This window comes from Electrophorus electricus, chromosome 1 (assembly GCF_041902795.1).
Source record: "Electrophorus electricus isolate QZ-2024a chromosome 1, ASM4190279v1, whole genome shotgun sequence".
In the NCBI taxonomy this organism is placed as follows: domain Eukaryota; kingdom Metazoa; phylum Chordata; class Actinopteri; order Gymnotiformes; family Gymnotidae; genus Electrophorus; species Electrophorus electricus.
Genome location: NC_137497.1, coordinates 38,335,589 through 38,346,553, shown reverse-complemented (window position 1 = coordinate 38,346,553; position 10,965 = coordinate 38,335,589). Strand labels below are relative to the sequence as shown.

General features: G+C 42.7%; 1 protein-coding gene across 2 annotated transcripts in view; it reads right to left on the bottom strand.

Annotated features, from left to right (window-relative positions):
* Nucleotides 1–4,367: 4,367 nt before the first annotated feature.
* tmx3b (thioredoxin related transmembrane protein 3b) overlaps nt 4,368–10,965 on the bottom strand; it is a 38,521-nt gene continuing 31,923 nt past the window's right edge. For both annotated transcript variants that reach the window (XM_035526527.2, XM_081718940.1), the window contains one exon: nt 4,368–7,427. In XM_035526527.2, coding sequence (XP_035382420.1) covers nt 7,149–7,427 — 279 coding nt within the window. In that variant the 3' untranslated portion in view covers nt 4,368–7,148. The remainder of the gene's footprint in view (nt 7,428–10,965) is intronic.

Genomic DNA, 10,965 nt, shown 5'->3' with positions numbered 1-10,965 from the left:
CATAAGCTTCTCATTTCCTCCCATTTGATGCAGATTGCCAAATTCACTGGAGGAAAAATGTTTAATTGCAGCTCTTCCCAAGAAAGTCAAAAATACCAGAATGGAAAAAATGACAGTTTGCCATGGAGTGTGCAAGACAGCACACTGAGATCCAAATGAACCTAATTAGACCAGATTTGAACACCGGCAAATTGTACTTGGCGATAATAATTTAGAACCCCTTTATTGGCACCTTGTAGGCTTTGCAAGGGCCTATTCATTTGGCCTACTGTGAAAGAAAAATTAGCTTTTTATTCACTACTAAATATGAGACACGTTTTTTTTTCATTTTCTCCCTAGTTTACTCCAATTTCCATCCCACTATCTAGTTATACTAGACTCTTAAGCATATACTAGTATTTGGACATATATCTGAGGAGCAACACCAACAGGTGAATAAATATATAAATAATCAATCAATCAATCACATATCCTATACTGGGACTTTTTTTGTTCATTTTTGTGTAAGGTGACAGATCCGTAGCTAAAGGCCCCATCTGAGGTCAATAAAATATCGCTTTCTGTGAGACAGTGGGCGGAGGCACCCCTCAGAACAGAGATGCGGAGCTGAGTCGTCGCAGCCCTGGAGCGAGGCAGCGAGGAAGAAAACAGAGCTTGGAAAAGGAGAGTAGAAGGGGAAAAAGCAGGAACTCTAAACTCCAGAGTTATCAGCATAAGCAGAGCCGCTTGAGTAGCGCCTCTCCTGGTCCTGTCCCACCAAGCTGCAGTGGGATAATCCTGGCTGGGAGGTTTTCAGCGGCTGAGTGCTCTTCACCGGAGGGCTGGTTACTAGCTGCAGCTGGGTGCCAGTGAGCCAGGAACAGCGGCTACCTGCCAGCTGCCGGAATGGTCCTGGAGTGCTGCACCTGCAGAGGGGATGCTGAAGGGCCGGGTGGTCCTGGCTGCAGGACGTGCTCCGGTGGCTGTGGAGGTGATAAGTGCACTTGCCCTCTCTTCATTGTTGTGGGGTTGCTAAACCCTACTTGCATAGGAGGTGGGAAATTGATGATGCCAAAGAGGAACTAAAGCATTAACCACCACTGCACAGCTGTGCATGACACAAATTAAACATAACACCCAGATGCTGTGCTGGACTAATGAATGATCTAAAAAACACAGACACAAGTACACGCGGGCAGATAAATAGACCACAAGTGTGGACAGTGAAAGCTGATTTTCAGACACTATAAATAATCGGGTTGCCTGCCAGAATGGCCGAGATGAATGACAGTTCCAGCTGTGAGCGTGTCACTTCCTCTCTGCAGGAAGGCAGGCTACTGTACTAGAAAGTCACCTTGACAGTCCAGAGGAGACGAATCCCCCCATTAAACCCATCCTTCCACACCATTAATGAGCTGTTAGCACATAAACAGAGTCAAATTATACCAAACTCTCCTTACACTACAGTGTAAGACTTACATTAGAACTTACATTAGAAAAGCATTTCAAAAACTGAACCGCAGAAGTACAAATCTATAAAATCTACAAAAATGGTACAAAGGTGAAACCTTCCATCTACTGAACAAGGAAAGCAATATAGGTTTACCAGTGGTTATTTGCTCATTCACTGTGATAATGGTTAAATTAAGGCATATGGCTTAGAGAAACAAGGTAAGATATTGCATTTGTTGAGGGAAGCTATGAACCAGATAAATACAGAGCTCCATGCACATAGGGTGATTTATTTATTTATTTTTTTACTTTTACTTCTAAAAGTGCAAGGGTGTCCAGACATGACTGACGCCAAATGCACGGCAAGTCGGGCAAGACAACGGCAAAACGTACATCGGCTGTGACAAGGTGCTGAACCTCAGAAGGCTGACAATTTGATGGGAATCGATCACAAAAAGACACCAAGACAAAAGAAAGATGTCGCTGGGAATAAGGGGTTGAATCGCACGCTTGTCTGTTCAAGCACATTACAGAGCAAAAGCAGCAGGAAGCTCAGCTGCCCCATACAAGAGAGAAAAAGACTCTCGAGTACAAATGAATTTGGAAGTGAACATTCAACACAGCCACCCATATTGTGACAGATGGAGAGAGAAATAAATTCATCAGAGTTAGCGCATATGCATCAGTTTCTTTAAGTGTGGTCATCTCCTTGTCAAACGCATTAATGCAGCATTTGAACTCCCAGTTTCCGCTGTCTGCATCTTCTGCATCTGTTTCCTCTTTCTTCTCTGGTGGTACATAGGGCTTTAGTCTCATCTCCAATGCAGACCCAAGATGTACAGGCCACCCTTAGACAGACTGTCCCACACAATTAAATTTGAACATAGGCACTACTCATTGTCTAGTGTGAATTAAAAAATAAATCAAGGCAATTTAGTCATCCTCAGCTAGTGAGGCAGTCTGACATTGCAGCGCTTTCTAAATATGCGTTTCTTCATCTTATTCCACTGTAAATTTATTCTGGCACTGTATGCTCGAATATTTAGTCAAAACTGTAAAGAACGGTGTGACCGCGTTATTTCACACCAATAATAAACTACTGCAAAGATTGTACTCACAAGCACCACAATACACAGGCTGAATTAGGGAAAATAAATCCAAACCCAACCAACCAAGCAACTATATAGGCTTGAACAAAAGCACACTGAGAAATGTTCATGTGACTGTTCCAATACCTTCTTATGGAAATAACGCGGGGGGAGGGGGCACGGCATGTCGGTAGTTAACAATAGCGATTTTTGTTCATTTGGCACACAGTGAGCTCTCAGCTAGTGCGGGGCAATTGAGCAGTGAATTGCTTTTTACACGAGTGCAGCGTGAGCAGTCGTGTTCCGCCGCGGCAGAAGGATTACTGCTCGCGTGCGACCCATCTGACTAACGCGAGCAGCTAGATCAGCTTCTCGCGCGCTCACGCGCCGCTAGGACGAGGCGCACGAGCTCGTCAGAAAAGCAGAGGAAAACAAACGCTTCGTGCTCTCCCAAAGAGGCCTACAGAAACCTCCGATCTATTTCTTGCACAATTTCAGTACAATAAACATGGCTGGTAAGGAGTTAAGCTCATCACTAACAAACAGATTGCGAACCAGTAATACATAAATAAAAACAAAAACCTTATTTGAGAAAACATGGATAAATGAAACGTAACAACTTAATGCAAGTCTTCAATCAGATGATGCAGCCAACGCTTTCTACATGATTTCAGGAACTTAAGGTACTTTTGGTGCTTATTTGACAAATATAATCAGCCAGACGTCCTTCTACGAAATTAAGCTCTACCGATGTCTTATATGAAAATAATCATTTCATAAAGCAGAATAAATGTGAATATGACCGGATTTTAAAAAGAATTTCTGCTCTCCGAATCCAGCTGAGAGCGAAGTGTACCCCCAGACAACAGGCTGTGACACTTTCGGGAGAAGTGCTCGATCTAATTAGACACGTTCCCAGGCTTTCAGCTAGCAACACTTCTCAAAGTGATCAATGGAGGCTCATGTTAGGAGTAAGAAGAGGCGACGGAACAAGCGTGGAGAACGACGTTGACGCCCAGAGGGGATGACAAACTAGGCGTGAATGGAAGAAAAAAAGATATATCTTTTTTTCTTCCATCCACAGAGCATGGTCAAGAACGAGCTACCTATGAATGCCACGAAGAAAAGTTGAGCACAAAGCAGAAAGAGACCTCTATACGAACAAAACGACTCCTTATTTTAGGGGACACTTCTAGCTGAAAGTGTATATAAAACAATATAAAACAACGCACCACAATAGCATGAATAGTTTTTCCCCTCAAACCTTTACTTGGCGTTAACTTCTAGCCTCACTGAGATGTGGTTTTATAGCAGGCTATATGTACTACTGAGATTTTTTTAAAAAGTGGTTGTAACTGCTTATAAACTGCATTATTAACTTTTCCTGAGCCCATCATTAGAAATGTCAAAAACAAAACATGTGGCTGGGTTCAGTTCCCGTGGCTGTAGTGGAATGGTATCAGGGTGAAAGCCACTGAAGGAGGACGATAAGAACAAAGCAGTAATGAAACGGTCTACCTCGACCTGCTCTATGCAAGCAACCATTTACCAGAATGCAGTGCACGTCAAGAAACAAAGACCTTTCCCCAAACATTTACTTTTCTCACCTCCGTCACAAGCCCTAGTTTATACGCATCAAAGCCTGAAACATGGACCAGGTTTATCTTCCACAAACACAATATTTCCAAAAAAAACAACCCCAACCCCCCCCCCAAACAACGCCTTTGCACATGATAATGTACCACCAGTGTGCTCCTATTAGAACTGATCGTATGCATGAGACTCCTCAAATACACATGGTGTGTGGCAGTGGGTTCTGGCAGAAGGGGCAGGAACAGAGAACACAAGTAATGATGCAAAGCCTTTTATAAAGCATACACAATTACTAACACAAATGAAAATAAACATCACAAAAAAGTAATATGAGCATTTAGGTTGCATACTAGTACGAGTTTGGAAAAGTTGCTAGAAAAATGTCATGGTATTTCATGTGGTTCTTACAGGAAGAAATTGTTAGGCAAGAGGCCTAACTTACAGCAAGAGTAGTTCCATCATATAACAGAGGCACAGACTTCACAGTTATTTATAACAAACTTCATTTGGTTCCTTAAACCATCTTGTTATACGCTTTAAAATCATATTTTTAAATGTCTTTTACACACACACACACACACACACACACACACACACGATCTACCCTGCCATCCTTTATGGTTTTAACAATAGGTCTTTATTTTTGCACTCTGTATGAAAAGAGATAAAGGTTATGGTACCAATCCAACCATAAATGAGTTACATGATTTTCCATTTGTTGATTTACATTAAGCCAGCTTTTAAATAACTATAGAAATTTCAAGGTTATACCACAAAATCTCATTCTGTATAATATTGAAAAGATTTGTCTTATTTATTAACTGTCAACTGGCTTATAGCAACATTTTAAATGCTATTGTGTAACAATTCCCTTGCTTCATTTTTACATTTTTTTAACCTTATGCTACTTATAAATGCAAGTCAAATGTATAATTGACATTTGCACCAGACTAGTTGCCTTTCAATCTGTTTGCAACATCAGTCTTCTAGATCTACTGCAGAAATACAGAAACCATATATGGACTCAGCAGCTTGCACCATTGTCCTGTGTATGAAAAGAAGCCATATAGATTAGATTTTTTGGTCAAAATGTTCGTGTGACCTAACAACTAATCAATCACATTACCGATATTTTCAGTGCATAAACATCTTTTAATTGCAGTGCATTGCAGGGTGAGAACTTATTTCTAATCAACAAACCCAACAGATAAAAGAAAGAGGACAACATATCTAAACCTATAAAAGGGCAATTCTACCCAAAAATCAATTTCAAACATTTATCGGCCGTCACTAGTATTCTGACAGAAAAAAAAGCATATTGAACTGCTACATGCTTTGCAAGGCAGAATTCAGTGCTGATTCTAAGTTGGCAAACATTTCAAAAGGCATTGTCCAAAGAGCCAGATCATATTACCCACTTTTGTTTTGGCTATTGGGATTTAATTTCAAAATTCAGCAAAATTCTAGGTCTTCTTAGTTCACTCACTAGGTAGTTATGTATTGTAAAGGGGAAAGACTCATACCACCCTGCCTCAAAGATTCAAGGAGTTGCTCAAAAATATTTCAGACTCATAGAGGTCTATATTTATATTCTATATTTGAAAATGTTTCAAATAAGTAATGTCGTAAACTCATTCCATATTCAAGAGAACACAAATAGTGGCATGCCATAAAATGCTGCATACAGCCAAAGAAAGAAGATGGAAATGGATTCCTTCCTTACACAGAAATTAGATTTTATGATCATTGTAAGATCTTATTACTACTAGACATTACATGAGGATAATTAGCCTAGATTTCACAATGGCATATTTGTGTTATTAAATCAGCACTCCTGAACATCCTAGCTCATTTGTCAAACTGCAGCATTGTTCTTGCTCCAAATCCCATCAATGCACAGACCAAATAGGAACCTGATATCAAGCAGATGCAAGCATTTGCTTGAAAGCAGTTTAGCTTCTTCAGGAACAAGGAGGCTAAAGTCTGGAGTAGTTTTGGCCTTCCTGCTTGCCAAAGACTTGAGATTTGGAGTATATCGTTCATTTCAGTTTCTAGACTCATCATTCATTCCACAATGGCATCTTAATCTGAAGTAATTTCTTAGTGGAACCGAGTGGGGATGCAATGTGATCCAGACACCATACATGGATAGAAATCAGGCTGTTCAATTAGCTCTCCAGTGGTCTTTGAATAATACCTGGGTATATGATTTCATTGGAGGAAAGATTTCACTACATTTGAAATGTCCTCATATCCTCTTAACCCTTTCCAGCATTCTGCACATCTGAAAGGGTAAAATGTGCATATATTCCAGACAATACTGGGGACTGAGGCTAATCAGCCCTGGAGGCAAGCCTGGCTATAGGTAACGTGGTCCAACAACTGACTACAGTAGTCGTGTGATTGCAATCTACTATATAAAAAATATGATCTATCAGAGGCTGTCAATGTACCAATGTACTTTAAATTCCTTGCAAAAGAAGACCAGTTAAATTTGGCAACAAATATTTCTGATAAATAAAGAGACGCTCAAAGCTAAAACTGCAGAAAAAGGGTGTTTTGAACAGCACCGCACATACGACAGGAGCAAAGTGCACAGTATATTTGAGGATAAACTAGTTCTTGTCTAACAGCTAAACAAGTGGTAAACGAGGGTGGACTCCAAAGGATGGCCGTTTAAGATAAAGCCGCTAGTCCAGATATTTGGCTTCATTTTCCCACCTCTCCCCCAAACAACACCCATTCATGTTCCCTTCAAGAAAACCCTTAAACCAAACAAGATTTTTAAAGATTTTACATCTCCTGTCCTCATAAGTCCACAACTCTCATAAATAGGAAAGACAAAGACATTCAAAGAAATGTTTCAAAACAGATCTCCTAATCCCCACAGCAGTAAACTGGGGGGCAGAAGTATTTACCAAAAAAATAAAAGTGAGGAATAATAATTAAAAAAACCAAAAACCACCACACACTGATATGTGTTTAAGGACTAGGTCTGTGGCATCGGCCTCTCATCACACGCACGCCTCCCCTGGGTTAATCAAGCTTTTTCTCGGTTGCAGTTTTTTCTTCTGCCTCCGAGTCCCCCACGTTCTCGTCCCTGGGCGCCTCAAGCTTGCCAGCCTGACGCCGCCTCTCCTCCTCCTCCTCCTCCTCCTCCTCTTCCTCCTCCTCCTCATCCGTGAGCCCCTCCCTCTTCATCAGCTCGCTGTCGTCAGACTCGGCCGTGCAGATCCCGTAGCACATGAGGCTAATGACACCCAGCGGCAGGCCGAACAGGAAGCAGCCCAGCAACGGGGAACTGCGGAACACGGACTGCACGAGAAAGAAGCAAACAAACAGAGGCAACAGAGTACATCAGTGCAACAGAACAAGACAGCACGAGAGAAAGGTCGAGAGAGCACAAAAAAGGAGTTAGGTTTTTTTTGTTTGTTTTTCTTAAGTCATGCGTTGACAACCTGAGCCATTTAGAGCACAAACAGAGCAAAAGAGGGAGGGTGAGAGGCTTAGGAAAATGAAGAGCTCAGGTGCAGACAGAAAAGAGAGCAGATGGAGGAGATTTATGTCCATGGTGAGTAGAGTCCAACAGCACACTCCAGCATGAGTCATCAGACACCTCTCGCCCAACAAGACAGATGAATTCACCCAAGGTCTCATGGCACTGCTTTTCTTTCCACACATCTCTCTCCTCCCAACGTCCCCACTCGGCTGGGGCCTTGCATCACATCCAGGTCAACACGAGGACTCCTGCGCATTTCAGCGAAGCTACCTCAACACACGACTAAGACACAATAAATAAGTCAAGATACAAAAAGAGAGAAAGGGGGGAAAAAACACTAAAAAATCATAATAATAAAAAAAAAAAAAAGCCCTTTAGCGGAATATTAGGTTCATGGGAAGTTCAGCATGCAAAGTTGTTTACTCCTAACTTCAGAAAGACAGGAGCAGGCCTTAGAGAAGGCAGGGAGGGCGCGATGAGTAGGAGCAGAAGTGTTCAACCTGAAAGCTGCAAATGATTTGAAGGCTAAGGCGGCAGAGCACGCAGCATGCTCAGGAGAGAGAAAGCAGCCTCATGACAGAACACCACCTGTGTGACTCATTTGGGCTGACAGGGCTCGGCCAGTGGTGGCCAGGCTTCCTAATGGGTGGCCCAGCTTCAAGCAGCAGGCTGGGCTTTGAACCGGGCCCTGCGCCCAGCCCAGATTCGGCACGCCGCCTCGGTCAGCCAGCAGCCAGCGCAACTGAGAGACAGGATGCTGCGAGAATGAGCACTCAGCATTTGCGCTCAAAAGAGCCAGAAACGGACACTAATAACCCCACGCCAACAACTACTTCTACTAATATAAAGAACTAAAGATAATAAAAGACAACCAATAATGAAAGAATAATTGATGAGTAGTAATTTGGAAAAACATAGTTTGTAACTAAATGAATACAGCTTTAGTGTTTCTCCTTTGGAAGGAAAAATCTACATAACTGGGCCATAACTGGATGATGATGCCTTCCTAGCAATATACTAAGCCATCACAGATATGCATGGCAGTTAATTGCTTCCACTGTTTCAGCAAGCAGCAAGGTGCTTCCAGAGTGTTTAAATAGTTAACAGTCTCCATGGTGACTTGTAATCATGCAAACAATCCAGTGAGTGGATCCTGTTTGTTTGAACACGTCAGAAATAGCTCACACCCAGTTATCAGACAAACCAGGAACATTTCTGGATACGGCAAGTCTGCTTATTAACATTGTAATGAAGGCACCCTCTCTCCATATGACTGCTGCACTGTAAAATATCGAGATCGTAGATGTTCACATTCTCCACACAAGCAAAACACAGCAGTTCACAAACAAGTAGCAGAAAACATCCCAAATCACAGCCATCCTGTTCCTTCTAACACGCCCTACTCTGGACACAACAACCCACACAAGGAGGGTATAACAAATTACAGATGAGCAGACAGCATCTACAGACAACATCCAAAAAAGCTTTAATGGCTTTAAAGGTTAATTGTAATGTGAACAGGGCAGGAAGAAGCAAGATGTGCTGATGCTTGCTTAACCTATTAAACTCCCATTTAAAAGAATACCCCCAACTTCAGTTAGCAAATCAAGATTGCAGGAACTTAGTGCCTCCCAGCTGGAACATTGGCAAGCTCAGCCTGGGCTACTGGGAGCTGTATACACTGATCAGCGTGAACCATGCACAGCCCAGGCTCGGCGCTCTCGGCTTGGACGATTCAGCCCAACAACATGGTGTGGTTTTAATACAATCGTGGAGCTGTGAACTGCATAGAAATCTGGAGATTCCACAAATTCAGTACAACTCTGAGAACAAAGTGTGACCTATGCCAGAGATTTTCAAACCAGTCCTTGAGGTCCCCCAGCCAGACGATGTTTTCGTTCTATGCAAGCCGCCAACGTGCCATAGTCAGCTAACAAAAAGCCCTGTGGTTCTTCACTATCTGGTTCAGGAGTTTTGGGAAGCTGGAACAGGATAAAATCCTGGACTGGCCAGAGATCCCCTGTCTGGACGAAAACCCTGACCTATGTGACTCGAGTAGGTTATGCCAGATAGGCTTCATCATCCACCGAAAGCACGTGTACCATTTTTAAATTCAGGAAATGTCCTGGACCTTGCCGTAACGTATTCTTTTCTACAATGTTCAGGCATAACATGAACATCAGGATTTTAATTCCACGGTCAATGAATCAACTGACAATTACATAGGCAAAGAGGAAGCCTATGCAAAGTTTCACAAGCCTATTATTTTTTTCTGAGAGAACATCTTAAAGGCGTTCCAACTGCGAATGTAATAGAAATGTGTGATTGTCATTCGCTCTGCGGAGCTGAAATGAAGAGTGTTACATCGTTTGATCTTTTTGAAAAACACAGCACCTGCTGAGCTGTGCCAGGTGACTGTGGGTGGGACATGGCAGTTTTAAAATCTGGGGTCAGATTTAATTAACCTGATAGCACTATCCTTCAAGACACCTGCACATCTCAGAACAACAATAAAGTTGGCACATGGCAAATCCCCCCAATTATCTGCTGCCTCTCTGCATTAATCTAAGACCCATCAATCTGTCTGCTAACTCAGCCTATTATTCACAAACGCACACAGGGTGAATTCTAAAAAGCTTCTATAATGCGCAGTTACTTGAGGGCACTCCACTGGTTAAAAGAACAAAATCCCCTTCTAAAAAAACAGTGTCAGAATGCGGTTGCAGGATTATTTGAATTTCAACGTTCGCCAGCTGAGGATCCGCGGTACTTCCTGCAGTTCTTGGCCTGCCCAAATGAAACTGCCTGAAAGAACAGCAAGGTGGTGGGTCATTTTAATCACATCACATGTACTCCACAATCCCAGATGCCGCAGAAGGATTATAGTACAGTGGATGAACTAATCAGCCCCATGCGTCGCTCTGTGTGCCTACACGCTCACCGCAGACAGACCACGCCCAGGCCCTACCAAAAAGCAGGAAAGAAAAACTAAATAAATAAAATGAAGAAAGGCCTATGCATGTTCACCCTTGAGGTGTCCCGCTCCTCGCCCCTCCCCCGCTCACCTTCTCGTTCTGCAGTTTCAGCAGATCCAGAGATCTAATCTATCATTTTCCTCCTGAAACTGCACCCACATATCAGGCGGGGGCCGACGGGCACCTTGGATTCACTCGTACTTACCGACGTGCACAATGGAGACAAACGTCAATAACATTTCTCCTCATGCGCACTGTTATGTCTGCCCATCTCCCTTCTACTCTGGCTGGAGTCTGTCTCTGGTAGCCCACTGACACGGATCATTTCATTGCCTCCACCACTAAAACATTCCACACAACCTCCTGTGTGTGTGTGTTT